General features: G+C 42.4%; 1 protein-coding gene across 3 annotated transcripts in view; it reads left to right on the top strand.

The window, feature by feature from the left end:
• Positions 1 to 24,539, top strand: part of ADHFE1 (alcohol dehydrogenase iron containing 1) — a 37,065-nt gene that overhangs the window by 4,778 nt on the left and 7,748 nt on the right. For 2 of the 3 annotated variants that reach the window (XM_010371580.2, XM_030937739.1), the window contains exons 2-12: positions 2,898 to 2,935; positions 7,198 to 7,251; positions 7,420 to 7,574; positions 8,039 to 8,235; positions 10,083 to 10,160; positions 11,689 to 11,794; positions 14,708 to 14,860; positions 16,831 to 16,929; positions 19,626 to 19,704; positions 19,879 to 19,975; positions 23,395 to 23,552. In XM_010371580.2, the coding sequence (XP_010369882.1) occupies positions 7,198 to 7,251; positions 7,420 to 7,574; positions 8,039 to 8,235; positions 10,083 to 10,160; positions 11,689 to 11,794; positions 14,708 to 14,860; positions 16,831 to 16,929; positions 19,626 to 19,704; positions 19,879 to 19,975; positions 23,395 to 23,552 (1,176 nt within the window). In that variant the 5' untranslated portion in view covers positions 2,898 to 2,935. Of the gene's footprint in view, positions 1 to 2,897; positions 2,936 to 5,627; positions 5,675 to 7,197; positions 7,252 to 7,419; positions 7,575 to 8,038; positions 8,236 to 10,082; positions 10,161 to 11,688; positions 11,795 to 14,707; positions 14,861 to 16,830; positions 16,930 to 19,625; positions 19,705 to 19,878; positions 19,976 to 23,394; positions 23,553 to 24,539 lie in introns of all 3 variants that reach the window. The other variant, XM_010371578.1, reaches the window with a different exon arrangement.

The following is a 24,539-nucleotide window of genomic DNA, read 5'->3' as shown; positions in this document are numbered from 1 at the left end:
AGAGCTGCTGGCAGTCCTTGAGTAGATGAGAGGGGATGCGATTTAGGGAATGGGAGACAGATTGGCTTTTGCTGAGAGTGTGGCTAAGAGGTAATCAGCGATATCAAGAGGGAAGCCAGAATAATGGGGCCAGAGCCAGGAGGGTAGGTAGCCTCACTCTGCTTCTCTGAAGGAGTCCAAAGAAGCCCATTAGTGCCTTCAGGCCATCCTAAGAAGGCAGGAACCCACGGCCCGGTTCCCCCACTCCAGTTCAGGCCCTCTGTCTTGGCATGCCAGGAAAAGAGAGGAGAGGGTCATGGGAATGAAAATGTCTACATTCACTTATTTATTCATTTACTCCCTCATTTAATCAGTACAAAAGACTTACTTTGTGCCTGGCACTTACTTGGTGCTAGCCACAGGGAATAAAGTTGTGAGAAACAGTAGATCCTACTTGGGCATCACTAAACTCACAATCCACAGGCAGACAGAAGCAGGAAAACAGCACCAGTGTGGTACATTTTAACGTGAAGGGAGGCTCCAGAAAGGGTGTCTCTCTGCAGCCTCAGGCCTCAGGGAAGGCTGCCCAGGGGAACTGACAGGAAAGAACAAAAGTTATCCAGAAAAGGGAAGGAAAGTATGTTGCAGGCAGAGAAAATAATAAGGGCGAAGTTCTGGAGGAGAGAGAGAGACTGTGGCTCATGCAAGGAAAAGAAAGAAGTTAATTTTTCTGGGAACCCAAACCCAGAGATGGAGTGAGTTGAGGGGCCAGTCAGGCAGGGGCAGGCCTGAACTTTATATGAGAGCCGTGGGGAGCCATTGAAGCAGCTTTCAACAAGGGTGTGACATTCATTGGAAATAGGCCCCAACTACAGTGTGAGGAATAGAGGTGGCAGAGGTGGAGCCATGAGAAGCCAGTTGGGAATTTGGTAGTCATCCACATGAGAGGTGACACTGGAACCAGAGAGTGACAGGGTCCCAGGAAAAGTGGGTAGAGTTGGGTAGAGACATGTTTGAGGCCTTGGTGCATAATGAGCTCTAAAGGGTGAGGGAGGAGGAAGGGTCAGAATGGCTGAAGGCAGCCCAGGACAGAACCTAACATTTAAGGAATAGGCAGAGTGAAAAAGGAGCCAGTAAAAGAACAATTAGAGGAAGCCTAGGCAAGTAGGGCTATTGGAAGCCAGGAAAAAGTTCCACCTGCCCAAAAAGGTGTGATCATGCGTTTTATGCTACTGGAGTGAGATGCTACCAGGTCTGAGAAGTGAGGACACAGCCGGACAGCTGGACTTGCAGACACAGCAGCCTGATTTCAGGGGCCAAGGAATGTGTCCGAGACCCAGAAGCGAAGCCAGCAAATGTAGGTCGGGAGGAGAGAGAGGGAGAGTGAGCCCGCCAGAGGGGGTAGGAGGTGGAAAAGTTTCAGGCGCAAAACTCTTCAATAGGCTGAAAAAGATTGAGTGAGGCGGAGAACTAGGAAATACAGGACAGGTAGAGGTCCCGAGAAAGCAAGAGGGGACAGGATACAAACCGCGAGTAAGAAGTGGAAATAATGAATCGAGATAGCCTCAGAGCTTGGGGAAGAAAAAAAAGGGGGGGTGGGAGGTGGGGAGGAAGCAAGTGCTCCCAGGAGCGTTCACTTTGGAAAGCTTTGAGTTTGGATTTTTTTTTCCTTCCCTCTACCTCACTTTTCTTGTCCTTGGAGGATGTAAGCAGGGAAAGTCCTCCAACCAAAGCCCACCGTGAAGGGACACGCCTGGCCTGGCCCGCGTCCTCTTCCCCGGCGCGCGGCGGGGACCACTAGATGGCGGCCGCGACTCGCGCCAGCTCTCACTCGCCCCCTGGTCTGCTTTGACTTCACAGTTCCAATTTTTGAGATCTGGGCGGCCACTGAGATCAACCCTTTTTCTTCTCCCCAACCTTCCCCCTCGGGTGTTTTAATTCCAGATTTGAATTTTTGGCGGGGAGGAGGAAGTGATGCACTCAAGTATCTACCGAGACCCAACCACTGGACAAGGTTCTTTGCGCAACCCAACGAAACATAAAACCGTCTTCCCAGCCTCGATCAGAGAGGGAGCAGGAGAAAGAGAAGCCAGAGGAGGGACTGGGACTGTCCAAGAAATAGGAGACAACCAGGACAGGAAGGGAGACCAGAGCCAGGGGAGGGAGAGTTTCCAAAGAGGAGGACGTGGGAAATCGGTAGAGAAACCGACTGAGAGAAGTGAGATGCGGTGGCGGCCTTGGAGCGCGGGATGCGCCGGGTGTGCGCGCTGCTCCGGGCGCTGGGGAGCCGCGCGGCGGGGATGGAGGAGCGCTCGGAGCCCGGGGCTGCAACTGGGTAGAGAAAGATGGGGACCAGGGAGGTCTTTGGGTCCAGGAAGGTTTCCTGGAGGCTCGGGTCTAGAGCCTGCTTGAAGAAAAATTAGCCACCTTGAAGACGCTGGGAAAGATACAAGACAAGTTCCCAGCATAGGGTAGTAAGTAAGAAGAGGCGCACGGGTAGAGTTAACCTTGGGTCGATTTGGAGACCAGGGACCCTAACCCAGCTCCTAACCCAGCAAGAGCTGGGGCCTCATGGAGTCCAGGGACCCCCATCTTAAACTTGCATGTACCCCCAGAGCGTTTATCTCAGCTGCCCGCAGGCATTTGATAGGAATTGCTTGAGTAAATGAATCCATGAAAGAATAATGCTACAGCGCTGGGAAGACGCTGAGTCAACTTTTTGTCCATCGTTATTTCCGGGTCTCTATGTATTTTTTCTGTTGTACGGTGTCTGCCAAGAACTACCAGTTTGATAGCATCTTAGCATTAGACTGCAATCTGAGTTAGCTTAAGGCTTTTCATTTTGGGTCTTTATTTTCACCTTTGGTTTTTTGTTTGTTTGTTTGTTTGTTTTTTGCTGTCGTTTTTATTTTCCCTAGGTGCCAGTGCCCAACTCATTCTCATACTTACTCCCAAGGTAATACTTCTGTATTTTTAAACTAGCCACAATTTTGGTTTCTGCATTTAACATTATAATACATTTGGGTAGTGTATGTAAAGAAAACTAAGGCATGTGAGAACAAGGTCCATGAAAACAATTACCATTTCACTGTGAAACTGATAACATGTAACTCTATACAAAGTTAGCTGAATGTACACTACTAATCACGTGTTTGTCTCAAATATATATTTAATGCTGCTTATAACGCTTTTCTCTTTTAATTACTTGCCAAGTCTAAAAATGCACAGATAGGATTTTAAGAATGTCTGAGTTCGTCAAACAGAATTAATCAAGATGAAGTCTTTGGAAGGTTCTAAAACATATCTAAAAACTAGAGGTTAAAGAACAAGGTGGTTCTTAGAAAGAAAAACAAAACTTGTTTGTATCAATCTTTAAAATAATATTGTATTTAAAATAATATTGTATTTCCTAATACTTAAAAATAATAACGAAGTTTCAGTTACCACAACATCTTAATCACTACCAAACACCAAACACTGTGGTCCACAGAGCAACAGGAAACTCAACATAGTTTCAGCATGTCCTTAGAATGTCACATGGATTACTGACACAGCCACTGATTTTGTCTCTTCTAAGGTCAGATCTAAACATTAAGGCAAGAGTTGGAAAGGAAGGAGGCTGACCATCCAGGATCCTAAGCAGAAACCCACAGAGAAGCCGGCTGGGGAGTTAGAACAGAGAGAGTAACGGACCAAAGGCTTTCTCTTGCCCAAGGAGTGACTTACCCTTCAGGACAAGCCAAGGGACCTCCCTGTCCATCATTAACCGCCATCTATGAGGCAGAAACATGTCCAGCTTTTAAGGCCCTTCTGAACATATACAGAATTTTGTCTTCAGCTGATTTTCTCGAATTCTTAGTTGGTTTCAACAATTAGTTAATTTCCTATTTGAGGGAATAAAATTAATAATTTACAGAAAGATATTCTCATTATTTTCTGGGATCATATTTATGTCTTTATCTAAAATTTAATAACAGGAATAATATATTTTTGTATACAGAGAGAGAGACAGGGTCACCCTCTGTCATCCAGGCTGGAGTACAGTGGTACAGTCGTAGCTCACTGTACCCTCAAACTCCTGGGCTCAAGCAATCCTACCACCTCGGCCTCCCACAATGTTGGGATTATAGGCTTGAGCTCCTGCACCAGGACAGATTAATTTTTTTTAGGCCTAGAGGAATCAAATAAATTTGGGTTTTGGTTAAGGGTGCCTTTGCACTCAGGGAGCTGAAGGTAGATTGTTGTCTAGTTCTGATCTATTTTCCTTAAAAAAGAAAAAGCATAGTGAAAATTGTTCTGTAGACTTTATCTTATGACTGACCAGTATCGATACAAATAAGTAGATAAAAACAAGGATAAAAATCTTTAATTAGGTCCCATTCATTGTTCCAATATGACAGAAAATCATTTTTACCATAATTAAAACCTAATCCTTTGCAAGGAAATAGCACCTTATAAAAATGTTTATTAGGCCAGGCACGGTGGCTCACGCCTGTAATCCTAGGACTTTGGGAGGCCGAGGCGGGTGAGTAACAAGGTCAGCATGGTGAAACTAAAAATACAAAAATAAGCTGGGCATGATGGTGCGCGCCTGTAGTCCCAGGTACTAGGGAGGCTGAGGCAGAAGAATCCCTTGAACCTGGGAGGCAAAGGTTGCAGTGAGCTGAGATCCCGCCACTGCACTCCAGCCTGGGTGATGGAGCGAAACTCCACCTCAAAAAAAAAAAAAAAAAAAAAATAGTTTGAACCTGGGAAGTGGAGGTTGCAGTGAGCCGAGATCCCGCCACTGCACTCTAGCCTGGGTGACAGAACGAAACTCCATCTCAAAAAACAAAAAAATTTATTAAATTTCACCAAGATAAATACGTTTTTTATATGCATAAGCTTGAGAAATGTAAATATCTTACTGTGGTAAGTTATCCCTATGAATTAAAAAAAATTAATTCAAACAAGTTATCACAGTTGCTATAAGAAGTGTAAGCAAGTCTCTAATTCATGAACTTACTAGTAGTTGTTTTCTAATAGTAACCCAACTCTAGACTAGGGGATTTTTTTCTAGAGGATTGTTACACATTATGTTTTCAAACTCGTATTTTAATTATAATGGAGGAAATGTTTTATTGTTTTCACAAATTTAGCCTCAAGTTAGCATTACATTCTTTTTTTTTTTTTTTTTGAGACCAGGTCTCACTCTGTTGCCCAGGCTGGAGTGCAGTGGCATGATCTCAGCTCACTGCAACCTCCGCCTCTTGGGTTCAAGCTGTTCTCCCGCCTCAGCCTCCTGAGCAGCTGGGACTACAGGTGCCCACCACCACGCCCGGCTAATTTTTTTGCATTTTCAGTAGAGGCAGGGTTTCACCGTGTTAGCCAGGATGGTCTTGATCTCCTGACCTGGTAATCTGCCAGCCTCAGCCTCCCAAAGTGCTGAGATTACAGGTGTGAGCCACCGCGCCCGGCCACATTACATTCTATCTTAAAATGCAGGTATTGATTTTAATTTGATGTGCAACAGTGAAACCTGAAAACAATATATTTTCAGTAAGACTTCAAAGGAAATACTTATGTTCATTGCTGGATTTTACTATCAAATAACAATATTTATGCTTTATTTTAAAGACCCACTTTGATGCTAAATTTTACATTTCTAGCCCCTGGACTTTCACCTTCTGGGAAAACAACAGATTATGCCTTTGAGGTATATTCACTCAATCCATTATTTCTTTTATGAATGACCAGAAAAAATAAAACTAGAATATTTTGCTAATGAATTATTATTTTATTTTAAATCTACTACTAATTCATGTTCCATCATCTCTATTTGATCGGACCATATTTAGCAAAGTACCTGGTTAGTATAATGGAATATAAACCTTCTGAGATCATGGCTAATGTCTAGAGTGCTGTCTTTGTACAGCCACTAAAATAGGATAAATTCCCAATTCTACAAATTCTGCTATATATATGTTATATGTTAAACCTTTAGTTTTATAATTATAACAATTCCAAAAGAGGTCAAAGTAAAGTAACAATTCTGGTGCATTTTTGTCACACTGTAATTACATAACTACTTATAATTATTTGTTTAAGTACCTGTCTCCTCCTAGTCCAGGATTTTTTTTTTTTTTTTTTTTTTTTTTTTTTTTTTTTTTTTGAGACAGTCTCACTCTGTCACCCAGGAGTGCAGTGGCGTGATCTCAGCTCACTACAACCTCCGCCTCCTGGGTTCAAGCGATTCTCCTGCCTCAGGCTCCTGACTAGCTGGGATTACAGGTTCATACCACCATGCCCAGCTAATTTTTGTATTTTTAGTAGAGACAGGGTTTTGCCATGTTGGCCAGGCTGGTCTCCAACTCGTGACCTCAGGTGATCCGACCACCTCAGCCTCTCAAGGTGCCAGGATTACAGATGTGAGCCACTGCGCTCGGCTTCAGGAATTACTAATTAAAATGTCACCGGGGGCCCGACGGTTAACTTACAGATGACCAGGCTGGGTGATACCATGCTGAGCTCAATGAAGGCACAGGCCCCATCTAAGGTGTGACTCCACTCAACCTCATAAGATCACTGCCATATTGGAATGCATTCCCAGTTTGCTGGATTATTCAAGAGAAAGTGAAATTCAGATGGTCCTATTAAGTTTTTTTATCCTAATTTTTAAGAGTTATTAGTCAATTCAGAAAAAAAAGAAATTTAAACATAACACAGATCAAACAAAACATATTTCAGGCCAAACATGACCCATCGTCCATCAGTGTAAAAGCCTTTCTCTCATCTGTAAACTTTATGAGGCCATGTGTCTCTTATTCATAGTTGAGTTACCAGAGCCTACACAGTGCCTGGAACATAGAAGACAGTAGCGTTGGCTGGGTGGCAGGTATGCAAGGGTGGGTGGATGAACAGAAAGTACAACATTTGAGAGTTATTTTATGGGTGGAGATAGAGGAAGGCAGGCATTTGAAGCTAAGGGAACAATTGAGAGTTTATGATGTGTTTGGGAAAAGACAAGTCATTCAAATGTGACAGCAGCTGAGGTTTGCTTAAGGAAGTGTGGTGTGTTCACACTTCTTTAAGTGAGACCAGATGGGAGATGACCTGGAAGACCATGCTAAGGAGTGTATACTCTATGCTCTAGGCAACAGGAAACCACTTCAGGTTTTTAGAAATGGACTGGCCAACTCTCAAATACTCCCTACATCTAAACCTTTTTATTTTTTTCAGATGGCTGTTTCAAATATTAGATATGGAGCAGGAGTTACAAAGGAAGTGGGAATGGCAAGTATTCGAGACGTCTACAGTCTCCTACTGTAAACGTTATATATCTCATAAGACACATGCTGACAACAATCACGTCCTCTATTTTTAAAAATGTGCAATGTGAGTTTGCCAGAAGAGTCTATTGCAGTTCTAGTGCAGTTGAACCTAACATAGGTTTTCTTGTAGGACCTACAAAACATGGGTGCTAAAAATGTGTGCTTGGTGACAGACAAGAACCTTTCCCAGCTCCCTCCTGTGCAAGTAGCTATGGATTCCCTAGTGAAGAATGGCATCCCCTTTACAGTTTATGATAATGTGAGAGTGGAACCAACGGATGCAAGGTATTCTCGTATTGTTGTTATTGTTTCTTTACTTTAAGCAGAAGCTAACTGTTGATTAAAACTTGCCCCCAGCCTGGCGCAGTGGCTCATGCCTGTAACCCCAACACTTTGGGAGGCCAAAGCAGGCAGTTTGCTTGAGGTCGGGAGTTCAAGACAAGTCTGGCCAACATTGTGAAACCCTGTCTCTACTAAAAATACAACAATTAGCCAGGCATAGTGACTGGCACTTGTAATCCCAGCTACTCGGGAAGCGGAGGTGGAAGAATCACTTGAACCCAGGAGGCATAGGTTGCAGTGAGTCAAGATCGTGCTACTGCACTGCAACTTGGGCGACAGAGTGAGACTCTCTCAAAAAAAAAAAAAAAAAAAAAAAAAACACAAAACTTACTGCAAGCCTTAGTTAATGACATGGCAATTTATTTCTGAAAAATATAATGTAATGATTTTTATTTTCCCTTTCCAAGCTTCATGGAAGCTATTGAGTTTGCCCAAAAGGGAGCTTTTGATGCCTATGTTGCTGTCGGTGGCGGCTCTACCATGGACACCTGTAAGGCTGCTAATCTGTATGCATCCAGCCCTCATTCTGATTTCCTAGATTATGTCAGTGCCCCCATTGGCAAGGGAAAGCCTGTGTCTGTGCCTCTTAAGCCTCTGATTGCAGGTAAAGACTGTTTATTTCTTTGTTTTATTTTGCAGTTAGCAAAAGGTCTTAAGAAAGAGGCAAGCCAGTCCTTTTAACATATACATTTCTAAAGCTTTCTGGTTTGTTCATTTCAAATCAATGCCTTGTTTGGAGACCAATCATTCATTTTAAAATTCTGATCTTCGTTATTGTATAGATAAAGACAATTTGGGTCAGTGGAAGGAAAGTTTGCAGATTTAAGCTATGGGGTCACCACGTGGAAAAGGGGGAAGGTCATCACTGACATATGATGAGATCCCTCTGTCAGCAGCTTTGTCCTCTAAACTGCTCTCTGTTTTGTTCTGTTTTGCCAGCCACTGCAGAGTTTAAGGAGAACATTAGCTGTTAATTTTCTGGTGTTGACTCAACCCTTTCTTCTACATAATGGCTCTTCAGCTGACCTCAGGCTTTGTCTGTTCCCTGGGACATGTGGCCAGCATGGCCCATCACTCTGGGTGACATCTGCTCTGTGGCTACCCAGGGCACAGACATACAAATCCAAATCAGAAAAGCTCATTTGTTCCACAGGGGACCTTGAGATTTTCTGGTCTTTTCTTCTTTGCCATTTTTATGGCTGCTAGCATATTACTATTTAAAGTTTTATAGCTAACATGCACTAGCTGGTAACTGGGACATATCCTCAGTTTAAAGTTTTGCCCTTTCTTCTCCCCTCTCCTGTCCATTGTGAAGAGGCCTTGTGATGGGATGTGAGTAAGTCGATGGCAGATGAACTGCTGTGTTGTGAATGAGGGATCAGCAGGGAGCAGCATAATTGGTGTCTGGCAAATGGAACCCTCTGGTGAAACTGTGTCAGCATCACACAGAGGGGTGATTAGTAAAGTTTAGAAACTTGACAGAACCACAAAACCACGGAGCCCAGCAAAGGCAGAGCGTCACTGTGCTTGCTGCCAAGAGGGAATAAAGATGTCTTTTAGGGAGAGCAAATATGAGTTTTGTTGCCAGAGGTGCCGGGCAGCCTGCATTGACCCAGCTGCAGCTGCTTAAGCTCTGGCCCCCAAGGAGCCTGAAGTTCCCAGAGCTCACTGCTATTAATACAGCACAGTCATCACACATGTGCATGATTAACATACATATGTGTTAACAAAGACACAGAAATCATACGTGCATGTTAACACAGATACAGAGATCACATGCATATTAAACACACATGTATGTTAATACAGACAGACGCCATACATATTAACGCTCACATTTATGCAGAAGCAGGCAATATGCATATTAAACATGACCATGTTCATGCAGACACAGACATGCATATAAAACACACATGCATGCTAAACATGCACGTATGTTAATGCAGACATGGACATCATACATGCATGCTAACACAGATACAGAGGTCACACATACATATTAAATATACATACATATTAATATAGACACAGACATTATGCATATTAAACAACATAAACATTCATCCAGCAGTCATGATACATGTCAAACATACAAGTGCATTAATGCAGGCACAGACATCAATGTACATGCTAAACATACATGCATGCCAATATAGATACAGACCTCATGCATGCCTGTTAATGCAGATACAGACATCATACACATTGGACTTACATGCATGATAACACAGACACTGACATCCTACATGTTAGATTTACATACACGTTAATGCAGATATAGACATCATACATGTTAGGCTTCCATATATGTTAATTCATATACATCATGCAGACAAGAGGGTCAGCAAAGTTTCCTTCTCTAATTTTGTTCCTCAGTCATAAGGCTGAATTAGGTATCTCCACTAACCTTTATTTAGATGCTTTATTAAAATTAATATTATTTTGTTCAAGTGCCAACTACCTCAGGAACCGGGAGTGAAACTACTGGGGTTGCCATTTTTGACTATGAACACTTGAAAGTAAAAACTGGTAAGAACTTTGCCCGTAATTTTGAATTATCTCTCTTACCTTTCAACTCCACACTCTTCTTTAAATCCTAATATTTAAAAATCAAGCAGTTATGATACAGTTAGAATAAGCCCCAATGTTCTATAGCAGAGTAAGGTGATGATAGTCAGCAACAATGTGTTGTATATTTCACAGTAGCTAGAAGAGAGGACTTGAAATGTTCCCCAAAAGTACTCAGAGTGATGAATATCCCACATAACCTGACTTGATCATCACACATTCTATGTATGTAACCAATACTCACATGTACCCTATAAATATGTTAAATATTTTGTATCAAGTTTAAAAAGAAAGGAAAAAAATCAAGGAGTCAAGGAAAGGGTATGTATATATACACATTTTCTTTCCTTTTCCAAGTACATATAAAAATATGAAACAATGTAATAAACTTCTTTTTGAGAATTACCACTGAAAGCATATTGAAATGCCATGAATCTTAATTGGCTATTCTCTGTCCAAGTTAGTGACTGTATATCAATGATAAATGACTGTTTCCTTTCTCTGATGTATTTTTTCCATTTAAAATCAACTTTATTGAGATGTGATTTTTGTATAATAAAATGCACACATTTTAAGAATCTGGTTTGATGAACCTTGACAAACATATATGCTCATGTAACCACCGCCCCAATCAAGATACAAAACATTTCCATCACTCCAGAAAGTTTCCTCATGCTACGTCCCAGCAATCCCTCCCGTCCTTTTTACAGGTAACCTCTGTTCTGCTTTCTGTCGTCTTAGTCATTTTTATGCTGTCTTCTCTGTTGTGGACTCTTGGATAATGTGGTAGAAATGTCTCTCTTTTTAGTCTGGCTCAGTATCCTACTTTCAGATCTTTGTAGCAGAATAAATTGACATTTAACTGCACATTTTTAGTAACTTTTCTTTTTAAAATTAAATTGCACTATCCTTTGACATTTCGTATGTTGACAATGATAATGGCCAACACTTACATTCTACCTCACAGTTTCTAAAGACTTTTACCTAATATTCTCCATTTGATCCCTACAACAGCTCAATGAGAGCTGGAGGCCCTGTGCTATTATAGTCTAATCTTATAGAGAACTCAGAGAGTCTAAGTGACTTGCCCAAAGACACAAAGTAAGTTGAAGAGCGAGGACCAGTGGTGTACTAGTAAACTGGCTCTCTGGAATTTAATAATAAACAAGTAAACCCTGACTTGTAGTGTTGGCCCATTTCTGTGGTGTAAATACGCTCACCATGGCCAATGACATCACTCATCCAGGAGTTGGAAAGAGATGCATGCACGTGGCCCTTGGAAACCAGGAGGAGCCAGCTCCAGCACACCACTGAAAACCCCAGGCTTCTGATTCTAAATCACTTTCCACTGCTCCTTGCTGCCTCACTGACATGAAAATGAACCTTTTCTCATATTTTTATTTTTAGGGTGATTTATTATCCCGAAGTCATTTGCCTTCTAACATGATGCCCATGGCTTCAGCCTCTACTGAAAATCCTTATGTTTTAGGCATCGCTTCGAGAGCCATCAAACCCACACTGGGACTGATTGATCCTCTGCACACCCTCCACATGCCTGCCCGAGTGGTCGCCAATAGTGGCTTTGATGTGCTTTGGTAAGTGCTGGTGCTGCCTGGAGGGGCTTTTTTAGTACTGAGTCTATGGATAGTATTTTGTTGCTCAAAGCACATGCTAAGTATTCATTGATTAGCACCCCACAACACCCCCAACTTTGGCTGTCATTGCCCCCTGTCCTAAATCAAAACATTCAAGCTTTAGAGGTTGGTGACTAGGTGACATCTGGTGTGGGCCACAAACCTGCTCTTCAGGATGGACCCCCCCCCAGCCACAACCAGGGCCATAAGGATGCCGCTAAGGGGGCAGTTGGAGCTGGTGTGTGGTGTCTCAGGGACACACCAGCTACCTTTATGGCCTCACTAACTAGGCAATGCCCAAGGCTTCATGTCATGGAAGAGGGCAGGGAACATAGCTAACGCCTCCAGAGCACCCCCAGACCATGTACATTGTGTTAGCACCTCACATACATCGCCACTTCACTGCAGCTCTGTGTGATACAGGACCTTTGTTTTATTGAACAAGAAAAGTGGGTTTGAGATGTTTACTGACTTGCCCATAGTCTTACTGTATGTTCCCTCGGCTTCAGCTGTGTTGTGCCGATGGCCCCCTAATCAGTATTTCTATCACAGACCTTGCTCCTGAGCTCCAGGCCTCATAAAGTCTCCACAGGCACTTCACATTCAGCATGTGCCAAATGACTCTCATTCATCTATGTGCACGTGCACATTTTTTTCACATTTTAACACCTCCGAAATCAGGACATATCTTAAAATGTGTGGAGTCACAGTATGTTTTCATCCTCAGTGGTACGTATTTTAAAAACAGTGCAGGCTGGGCACAGTGGCTCACACCTGTATTCCCAGCACTTTCGGAGGCCAAGGTAGGAGGATCACTTGAGGCCAGGAGTTTGAGACCAACCTGGGCAACAAAGTGACACCTCGTCTCCACAAAAAAAATTTTTTACAAATTAATCGAGCGTGGTGGCACATGCCTGCACATCCCTGTACAGTGACTGTCACATCCTAAGTACTTGTATACTGCTTGTCACACGAGCGGGAGGTGACAGAGTCAGAACTCACATCCAGGTCCCTCAGGGCCACATTCTGCTTCCCTCACTATGTTATGCTGCCTGCCAAGAGACTGTAGAAAATTGTGTCTAACTCCATTCTGGTCAATATTGTCAGAACTTTGATGAGCTGTCTCCTAATAACATGGAAATGAGGGGAATGAGATTATCCTTCCTAACTGTAAAGTGCATAATAAATACATCGCGACCCAAAGCAGTCACCCTTAAGTGGGTAACTCACAGGTCCAAAGACTTCACTGTCAATCAAAGTGGGGAGTGGGCTCAGAAGGCAGGAGAATAATGGCAGTTGCTCTTTCAAGTACTGCCCAAAGGAAAGAACACCTGGCCCGAGGAATCTGCCCTTAAGGCCCAGTGGCCTATTCTGAAGGTAGACAAGCCATGTATTAAATCTTCCAGATAACTCTCCTCATTAGGACTCCATGGACTTCTGATCATAAAGTGGCCATCCTACGGCTTGACTGTAGAGAGAGAAGGTGCCATCCTGAATGCTCAGATGTCTGCTCAACAGTTACGTTTCTTGTCATAAAGTATTAAGCTGACTTCCAGGCTTTACACATAGTTTCTGTGAGCTCAGCTCAGTGAGTCTACCCCTGAGAAACAAATCTGCACTTGGATTTGGGATCTAGATACAGTCTAGATGTGCTGCAAGACAGAGGAAACACTCTGACTACAGTGGCCTCACCGGCCACCCCAACTTCCCCATGTGGACACCTCATTCTTGCATTATTCATACATTCCCTGCTTAGAACCACAAGACCTTCATATCCATCGACAAACTAATTTCCAAAACATTTTCTAATGATTTGTCCAAAAAACATTATCTGCTTCTCGTATGTAGAAGAGAGTAATTCCTCCATTCTAGGGAAAATGAAAGTTATACTTCGTGCAAAACATGGTGTCATCTCCCTTCACAGTCAAGTGAAAAGAGAGTGTCCCAGAAACACTACAGAGGCCTCCATGGGGAATTATACTGAAAACTATAATTCATGCAAACCATAGTTCATGTTACACTGTGTTTCCAGTGCATCACTGATCTAGACGGTGATGTCTGTTCTCTTCTGCAGTTGATGAGCTAGAAGCCATGGCAGACCAGCAGGTGGAGGCAGCTTTGAAGCTTAGTTCTTGAAATAGCAAACTCTGAGTTTAGGGTACATGAGAGAAAAAGATCTGCTTTTTCTTCAGGCCAAGAATTAATAATAATAGTGAACACTAAGGTATACAATGTGCCAGGCAGTATTCTAAATACTTTACATGTATCAACTCATCAAATTTTCACAGCCACATCACGAACCAGTACGATTATTTATCCCTGTCTTAGAGGCACAAGAAGGATACTGCCTCACACCAGGTCCACAGCAGAAATATCTAGCTCCAGGATTGACATCTGGGCAGCTGACCCCAAAGTCTCTGTTCTCACTCATTACGCTGTAATTTTCATAGGAGTCTGGTGTAGCTATGACCCACCTTTGGTAATATGGCATTTGATCAATGCAAGGTATAAAATGGTAACTATCTTCCACAAGGAAGTCATTTTTTAGATTCAGTGCTTTTTTGTGGCTCAAATATGTAATTCAACACCATAAAAATGTATTGACACTAGAAAAGGTCCATATGTAATCTTATACATACTGTTCAAAAATACTGTAATGCTGTTAATGTAAACTCAACTGTGTTAATTTATATTATAAGTAATGGCTGTTGTAGGCAAGAGGTGGGCTGGTAGAATGTACTGTGATCATCAGTGTTAGGTAATATATCCACCGTGGGTTGAGTGCCAAACAGCTCTGAGACAGTTTGTCATCTAAATGGAGGGAAGGAGGAAGACCACGCTTTCCATCTGTGTATTTTCAATATTTCTTGTTAGCCATGCCCTGGAGTCATACACTGCCCTGCCCTACCACCTGCGGAGCCCCTGCCCTTCAAATCCCATCACACGGCCTGCGTACCAGGGCAGCAACCCAATCAGCGACATTTGGGCTATCCACGCACTGCGGATCGTGGCTAAGTATCTGAAGAGGTATGTCACCCCAAAGGGGATAGAAATAGAAGAGGAGGCCCACATTCTGCCAGCATGTGAAACATGACATGCCTGAGCCTGAAATATCCTGAGCAGGTCTGTTCACCAGAAAAGCAGTCAGTGGATGTGCAGAAGCCCCAGACACCAGCAGCCTCTGGGGGGACCCAAGGGACAGGCAGATGAAAACTGGGTCCTTCAGTTCCTAAAAGGCAAAGACAGCCAGGGGACAAACTAGGAGCCAAGCTAGGATGAGGGGCAGTGTCCTTTGAGATTTGGCTCCCCAGGACAGAAATGAGACCCACGCTGGCCGATGTTGGCTATGCCCATCCAGGCCCCATCTGAAGACACACAGAATCCATCCACTGAGTTAACTCAAATGAACTAAACTTAAGAAATAAATGTGGGCTGGGCACAATGACTCACATCAGTAATCCCAGCACTTTGGGAGGCCAAGGCAGGAGGATGGCTGCCTTGAGTTTGAGGTTGCAGTTAGCTATGATTGCACCACTGCACTGCAGCCTGGGTGACAGAGCAAGACCCTGTCTCAATTTAAAAAAGAAAAGAAAATAGTAGAGACTGCTGTCCCAGGAGATATAAAAGGCAGAAAATGTAAAAAGATCCCTAAGAGACTGTGAAAGATTTATGAATATAAGTATATACATACATGTATAGCCATAGGCTACAGGAGAGCAAACAGCAATCAGCTCCTGAGAGAGCAAAGATATACTTAGGATGAAGGCTGATACCTGAGATATTAGGACATACTCAAAATCGGACTCACTTTTGTATTTATACGTAATGGACAGAACAGCCGCAGGTAGGCTAGGCCTAGACATGAGCACAGTGCTTCCTCTGGCCTTAAGCTAGAAGCTCCACTGATAAAGGAGCCTTGGAATTGCATTTTGTTGCAGAGCAGCAGGAAGGAACCCAGTACTATTTCAGGTCTGTGGGGGACTTCCAGGACAGCACAGCAGCACTTGACTAGGTCCAAGCAGACACGCATCATGGGGAGCCAGTTTGTTTGACAGGGACAGAGGCTTGGCAGTGGCACAGCGGTGGGAGATAAGGAGAGACAGACAGAGGAAAGGCTGAAAACTCCATCATCTGCTACTTCACCTTGTCATTGGGGGAATAAGGAACTAACATAGGGTTTCGGAAAGAAGGCAGGAACACCCAACCATTCCACGTGAAAGGACCATTTCAAATGAAAGGAGAAGAAAAGGCTGTGCATTTTTATTTTGGAACAGGAACTCTTACACAAGGCAAAATTGCAAAAAAGCCCACATGAAAAGTAGGTTCCCTTGACAGTCTTCAGGCTTCTTCCCTGGGGCAAGGTTTTAGCAGTGAATGCAGGAAGGCTATGCACAATCAGAAAGGAGCTTTTGAGAATTTACTTTTCCAAAGTGGCAGTGGGGACACCCAGAGCAAGCTAAGGCTCATTCAACAATAACATCCACTTCCACAATAATGTTAGCATAGAGGCGCAGCAACCACAGAGACCAAGAGGCCCCCAGTGGGTCCAATGGGAGGCAGTGTCTCAGAGAGAAAGAGCGCTGGCCTGGCCGGCAGGTAGCCCCGGGCATCTGAGAATGTTTACATCCCTTCACAGGGCCGTCAACAGCACTGACAAATGAAGAAGAAGAATGAGTCTCAGGGCACCTCCCTGGAGTGGCCCTCGCCATCCAGGGAGCAGCGTGTTGCTTCCCCCAGCGCTTTTACATCACATGAGCAGCTGACAGCGTATTTATTATGCTTTTGCTGAAACAGTTGATGAGAAAATATGTTTCCCTTCAGTTTTCATTTAGAAGACAAGGCATCGTTTGAATAACTTGCATAATTTTTCTTCCTACCTAGTAGCATTTCTTTTTTTTTTTTTTTTTTGCCCCCATATCTTTCCCTAAGGCAGCTCCTTATTGTGTAGGAATTGCCAGTGTTGACATGTTATTGTTAGGTGTTTATATCATTCACAGGGCTGTCAGAAATCCCGATGATCTTGAAGCAAGGTCTCATATGCACTTGGCAAGTGCTTTTGCTGGCATCGGCTTTGGAAATGCTGGTGTTCATCTGTGGTGAGCAAATCTGAGATTTCATTTCTTTACTCAAGCTATTGCTTTAAAATTTTTTTAATGTTTATAATTCAGGACAGGTGGTGAAATTTAAATATGCTATAGAAGGAAGAAATTTAACTTTATATTCCTAAATGTATTCTTTTTTTTCTTTTTTTCTTTTTTCCACTACCAGGAAACCTAAATGTATTCTTAAATTGAATGTGGTTCCTAAATGTATTCCTTTATATTCCTAAATGTATTCTTTTTCTTTTTTTCTTTTTTCCACCACCAGCTAAATTAGAAACCTAAATGTATTTTTAAATTGAATGTGGTTTACTGGGTTTTTTAATAACATATTTTTAAGTTATAATTCACATACTATATACAATTCACCCATTTAAAATGTACAGAACATTAGTTTCTAATATATTCACAAAGTTATGCCACCATCACCACAATCAATTTTAGAACATCTTATCACCCCAAAAAGAAATCCCATACCTCCTAGCTGTCATCCACCAAGCCCCCCACCTTCCCCAATACTTAGCAACTACCAATTTACTTTCTTTTTCTTTTCTTTTTTCTTTCTTTTTTTTTTTTTTTTTTTTTTGAGACAGAGTCTCACTCTGTTGTCCAGGATGGAGTGCAGTGGCGCAGTCTTGGCTCGCTGCAACCTCCACCTCCCAGGTTCAAGCAATTCTTCTGCCTCAGCCTCCTGATTAGCTGGGATTACAGATGTGCACCACCATGCCCAGCTAATTTTTTAATATTTTTAAAGGAGAGATGGGGTTTCACCATGTTGGCCTGGATGGTCTCAAACTCCTGACCTTAGTTATCCTCCCGCCTCCACCTCTCAAAGTGCTGGGATTACAGGCATGAGCCACCACACCCAGCCTACTTTCTATCTCTGTAGACTTCCCCATTCTAGACATTTCATGTAAATGGAATCATAGAATGTGTGGTCTTTTGTATCTAGCTTGTTTCTTCTCTATGGACATAGATTTTCCTTTCTCTTGTTATATATGTAGGAGCGGAATTGCTGGGTCATATGGTAATTCTGTGTTTAAATTTTGAGATACTGACAGACTGTTTTCCAGGGCATCTGTGCTGCTTTACATTCCCACCTGCAGTGGGTGAAGGTTCTGATTTCTCCACATACTCACCATGTGTTGTGGATTTTTTTAAACTTAAATGTAGGATGTTTCCCCCAATCTCTCACAAAAGAAAGGGATCAGAATGCTTGTCAATAGCCCAGAATTAATCTCTTTGATTGAAACTTTATTGGTATGTTGCTTTAAATTTGAAAATCACTGAACTTTGAAAATTAAGAATAGGCCTTTGCTAGGGTGAGCACAAGGAATGATCAGCCTCTAATGATATACCACTGATGGGAGCATAAATTGGCAACACCTTTCCAAAAAGTAAGTGAGCAAAATGTGCCCAGAGCCTGAAAAATATTTATGCCCCTTGGCCCACCAATTCACTTCTAGGAATCTAGCCTGAAGAAATACCCATGGCTGGGCGCGGTGGCTCATAACTGTAATACCAATTCTTTGGGAGGCCGAGTTGGGTGGTTCCCTTGAACTGAACCCAGGAGTTCAAGACCAACCTGGACAACATGGTGAAACCCCATCTCTACAAAAGAAATTACAAAAATTATCCAGGTGTGGTGGTACGTGCCTGTAGTCCCAGCTACCCAAACACCTGTAGTCTCAGCCATCCTGAGGAGGGAGGATCGCTTAAGCCAGGGAGGTCGAGGCAGCAGTGAGCCAGGATTGCACCACTCCATCCCGAGCAACAGAGTGAGACTCTGTCTCAAAAAAACTCAAACAACAAAAACAACAAAAAACTATAATATTTTCCTATTTGTTCATCAATATTTCAGGAGGATATAAAAATTTTTTCACTGAGCATGGTGGCTGGATCCTTGCTCACTTGAACCCAGGAAGTCAAGGTTGCATTGAGCTATGATCACACCATTGCACTTTAACCTGGGTGACAGATTGAGATACCATCACAAAAAAAAAGAAAGAAAGAAAAGAAAAAGAATTTTTCAGTAAAAACAAAAACCATGATGCCTTTTCTTGATGTCAACTAAATCTAAACAAATCCTTAGGGTAGAATTCAGGCCAGAGAAATCAGTCAAACCAGAACTGATTAACATAGCCTGTGAGGCTAGAATAATCATTTCTGATTGGACTCCATGAGTATGTAACATTTGAAGGGATCTGTCAGTTACTGGCGGGGCAGATCACTGATGGGTCAAGCTTGCACGTCATCAAATACAGCACATCCTGACTCACAAAATTCCCCTGACATCATCTGGGAGCACACTGCCAAGGAGCTGCCAGGAAAAAACAGAAAACACATACCCAGAGCTTATTACAGAAACTTCAAAGTGAATTCCCCAGTCTTTGAGATTGTAATGTTAATTAATGTGTTCAGGGAGTTACTTCTGGATCAATACTTTTTAATGTCATACAATTCCATAAGCATTTGAATTTGACCATTTTCAGAGGTTTTGTTAATGAGTGCACTACATACATGTCCTAGACATTGTAATATATCCTTATATCCAAGAAAACAGAACATATCACTTTTTCAGGTAATGATACTGTCTAGAGACTGTGACAGGCATCCCCGTAAGAGTATCTTTCTATTGTTGACTTGAATATTGATAACTGTGTATCAACATAAGGATTTTCTTTCTTTTCTAGCCATGGAATGTCTTACCCAATTTCAGGTTTAGTGAAGACGTATAAAGCAAAGGATTACAATGTGGATCACCCACTGGTGGTAAAATCATAAGAATAAATTATTTAATTAAATATTATAATCCTCCCAGTTTCCATAAATATATTTGCCAATTCTCGCCTGCTCAGAATATGGGGTAAAGTAACTTAATATCTAGAATACACAGGGAAGAACAGCTTTGTCATCTGCCGGTCACTGTGTTTCGTTTCTCCCCAGCCCCATGGCCTTTCTGTGGTGCTCACATCCCCAGCGGTGTTCACTTTCACAGCCCAGATGTTTCCAGAGCGACACCTGGAGACAGCAGAAATACTGGGTATGAACCATTACTCAAAATTCTGTGACTGGCCAGGCATGGTGGCTCCCACCTGTAATCCCAGCATTTTGGGAGGCTGAGGTGGGTGGATCACTTGAGCCCAGGAGTTCGAGACCAGCCTGGGCAACATGGCAAAACCCCATCTCTACAAAAAAAAAAAAAAAAAAAAAAATTAGCCGGGCATGGTACTGCAAGCCTATAGTCCCAGCCACTCAGGAGACTGAGGTGGGAGAATCACCTGAGCCCAGGAAGTTGAGGCTGCAGTGAGCTGTTATCATGCCACTGCACTCCAGCCTGGGAGACAGAGTGAGACTCCCTCTCAAAAAAAAAAAAAAAAAAAAAAAAAGAACCATAAAGGACAATACCAAAAAATATTACTTTGCAATAGCTTAATAATGAAATGTCAGGCTGGGCACAGCAGCTCATACCTGTAATCCTAACACTTTGGGAGGCTGAGGCGGGAGGATAGCTTAAGCCCAGAAATTTGAGACCAGCCTGGGCAATATAGTGAGACCCTGTTTCTTTAAAAACACGTTTAAACATAAATATATTGATTTAAAATGTCAGTGACTTGACCAAAGCCCTATCTAGCACTAAAATTCTGTCATTATTATGCTTCTGGGAGTATTGAATCTGTTGTGTTTGTAGTAATACTGTTTCCTGTTTTTATCTCAGGAGAAAGTATAATTATTTTTATTTTTTAAGGTTATAAATGACTTTTGCTATGTTCAATAATAAAATGAATCTATATCAGGAAGCAAGAGTAAATTCCCAATTATAGAGAATCAAAACAACTGGAAACTTTTTTCATCAAAGCCTGCAAAACTCCTGATCAATTAGAAACTTTATAAAAATATCCTGAAAGAGGAGTCTGTTTGCCATACTGTAGAATAAATAATGTCAATAATAAGATATCCACAGTACCTTTTGAATCTTACCAGAAATAAAATGATATTCAGGATAGCTTTAGTGGTAAGTAAAATGTTGGTGTTTTGCTAATACAAGAACTCTTTTAAGTAGACTTGAATATTTTATTAACTTGCAAAACATCTTATTCCACCACTTGTGTTTAGTTAGGGCAGGAAGGGAAAGGCTAAAAAGAAAACTTCATTATGCTCTCCTAGCCCAGCCGTTGGAGAGATTATTTCCAGGGAGGTAGGAAGGACCGCAGACATCCTTCTGCAGGAGCTCCCGCTGAGCCCCAGGTGCTGTGCTGGGAATGTTAATGACACAAGCCCAGGGCAGAGAGGGGCCAGGGGCTCCATTTCCCAGAGGGTGCTGAGGGGAAACAGTGCAACTTTGCCAAGGATCTGTGTCCCTTTTCTCTTTCGGACTGGGGATGTTGTTCGGCCATATTTTGGGACTCAGCTACCTTTGTAAATATTCAAACCATGTAAATAAGTGGAGAGCTCAAATCATAGGCTACATTTATGGTAAATGGGAAAATCTTAGAGAACTTAAAGTTAACACTCCAGGCAACTGGCAACACTGCTGAGAAGGGAATTCCTCTGTTAGATTCCAGGCTGGAAGAACCCACTGATTCTTCCTTCTTGAATGGGAAATTTTAATGTTATCTACACTTAGCTATCCCATACTATGAAATATTTTGATTCTCCATGTCATCTTAGATTTTCTTAGCTTTAGACTGATGTATTCTTTTTCCTACCATCTCTTTTTTTCTGTAACACTTCATAGGAAAATGCAGAGGTTTCGATGGTGTGTTTTATGGCAGCATTCCCAGGAACATTAAAACTTCATAAACTTTGTATCATGTGTCACCACTCCACCTAATCCATACTTTAGCTGCCGCTGGGTAATACAGACTGGTACTGTCAGGCAAGGTTTACCTTTCATCCGGCTGCTCTCCCAGCCAACCCCGTATCTGGTTCTATTCATACCTTTTCCTGGATTCCTAAGAGTTCTCACTGTCATGGAAGAGAAAGCTAAAAACCAATTTAATAATGTGCTTCAATATGGAGGTGATAGGAGTTATGATCTCCTTTTGAACAATACAGGAGAAAGTGAACTTAGACTACAGTGGAAGGCATTTTGCATAGACTTCATATAATGCTACACTCTGTAGAGGGCTTTACTTCTTGGCAGTGAATGTGTTTGGCTAGAATACATGAGAATGCAGGGTGCTAAGGGTTGTAAAATCAGTTCCCTTCCTCTGGGAACTTTGTCACCCTGCCTGAGGGCAGAAACTCCTGCATGGCTCTTCCAGATTGCCATTTCCATGATTATGTGCATTTTTAAATTTTTATTATATATATACATATATACACATATATACATATACGTATATACATATATACACACATATACATATATGTATATACATATATACACACATATATGTGTATATATATAAATATATATAAATATATAAATATATATTTTTTACATATATATTTATATATATGTGTATATATATTACATAAATATATATATAAATACATATATACACACAAATATATATGTGTGTGTATATATGTATATACGTATATGTATATGTGTGTGTGTGTATATATATACACACATACATATATTTAATAGAGACAGGGTCTCACTCCCAGGTTGGTCTTGAACTCCAGGACTCAAGTGATCCTCCTGCCTCAGCCTCCCAAAGTGCTGGGATTACAGATGCGAGCCACCAGGCCCGGCCTCTTAATTACTAATTACTAATCATGTAAAAATTCTGCCCTTATGAATCTTCTTTCATCAATACCATTATTATCTGCATATGAAACGCTGTTTTCTGAGAGCCTTCATATTCTTGGTCCTGCCCAGCTGGTTCTACAATATTTATTTAGAGGAAACTACCCTGCCCTTTGGCAACAGAATCTAAAATTAAAAGTTTTGTAGCTATAGAGGAGAGAAATTTTCTTCCTGTTCACACATAATCCATTTTTGTCATGCTTGTTTTCTTCCTTTTTGGTGGTTAATTTTGGAGCTTTTGTACTTCTGTAAGCTTGCCTCATAGGGTGTTTGCAAAGGATTTATCTTTTTCTAAGATGTTGCTGTGGGAAAAGACGTTGAGCATATCGTACACCTCTAGATGTCAGCAAATTCCAAGCCTTGAAATTACATAAGCTATGTGTTCTTCAAATATTCATTCCTCCATCCCAGCACCAGCCCACTTTCTTGCCTCGTTCTGCACCTCTCTTTTTGTCTCTGTTCCTCTTCTTCCCACCACACAAGGGGCCAGCATGTAGGACCTGGAGCCCCTCTGAAATAACTGAGCTAAGTGAGCTTCCCCAGCCAACTCTGGCCCTCCTGGGGAGGCACACGATGGCCCCGTGCTGGGCATCAGGGAGACCCCGTGGGTGTGCATGGTGTATTCACTGATCTTGTGACTGAACACCACCCAGAGCCCGTTTCTTCATCTCTCCCTACAGTCAGCGCTTTATGTCTTCTAGGAGCTGACACCCGCACTGCCAGGATCCAAGATGCAGGGCTGGTGTTGGCAGACACGCTCCGCAAATTCTTATTTGATCTGGATGTTGATGATGGCCTAGCAGCCGTTGGTTACTCCAAAGCTGATATCCCCGCACTAGTGAAAGGAACGCTGCCCCAGGTAAGAGACCGGCACGCCCCTCACTCCCTGTGAAAGAGTCCAGCGCCCCCAGAAAGACATGCTCCATTGATGGTGGGCCAGCGGGGATGGAAACCAGGGGTTCCCGGTGGTTCTCAGGTCTCTTCCACAGCAGACAGCAGTTCTGTCCTTTCCCGGTGCAACAGAGCCAGGCCCTCGCCTTTCTGTTCATCCATACAGCTGTAGCTGAGGTGAGGCTTTTATGAAAATTTTCATGAAGGGATGGATCCTTTATGAAAATTCAAGGCAAAAACAACCAAACTGATCTTGAACTATGGCAAAATTTCCCTTTTCCCCATTTCTGTTCTTTGAAGGTCTCCTATAAATAACCATGTGAAGCTGTTCCAAAAGGACCACCAATATTATTTTCCATCGTAAAAAAGTTACAGATCTCTACTATTTTGTGAAGAATAGGCATGGCCTTTCAACTAACACTATCACCAAATTGCTTTTGATGAATGTGGGAGATTGTATGCTTGATACATATCTGTGTCACTATGGGTCTGGTTTCATTTCTTAAATGTTTGTGAAGAATACAAATGGAGCTGCATCCCTAATTCAGTAGAGTCATACTGGGTGTAAAGTTTGCTCTTCCGAGGTTCTCATGAAGAGCTCTGATCCCTCAGTGGACCTCTCTTGAGCTAGCACATCAGATCCTAATAGGCCAAGGTCCTGTTCATTGCAATTCACTATAAAGCAGAGAGCTCAGAGCATGAGCACTTTGTTGGTGGACCGCACCATAGTCACCATGCCCAGAATACTCCTTTAGTCCTCCTGGCCAATATGGGAAAGGCAGAGATCACCTCAATGCTATGAGGGTATGAGGATAAGGATCTTCTGCCACAGGCTAAGGCATTGTGGATCTCTCCCTGACCATGGAACAGAGTTAGCAGCTGAAACATCCACTCACACAGCAGCCCGCTTGCCACAAGTGCTGGTGCTTTTCCCTCACCCCACTCCAAGTAGGCA

This window comes from Rhinopithecus roxellana, chromosome 9 (assembly GCF_007565055.1).
Source record: "Rhinopithecus roxellana isolate Shanxi Qingling chromosome 9, ASM756505v1, whole genome shotgun sequence".
NCBI lineage: Eukaryota > Metazoa > Chordata > Mammalia > Primates > Cercopithecidae > Rhinopithecus > Rhinopithecus roxellana.
The sequence above is the reverse complement of the archived record's forward strand: the minus strand, read 5'-3'. Positions and strand labels throughout refer to the sequence as shown.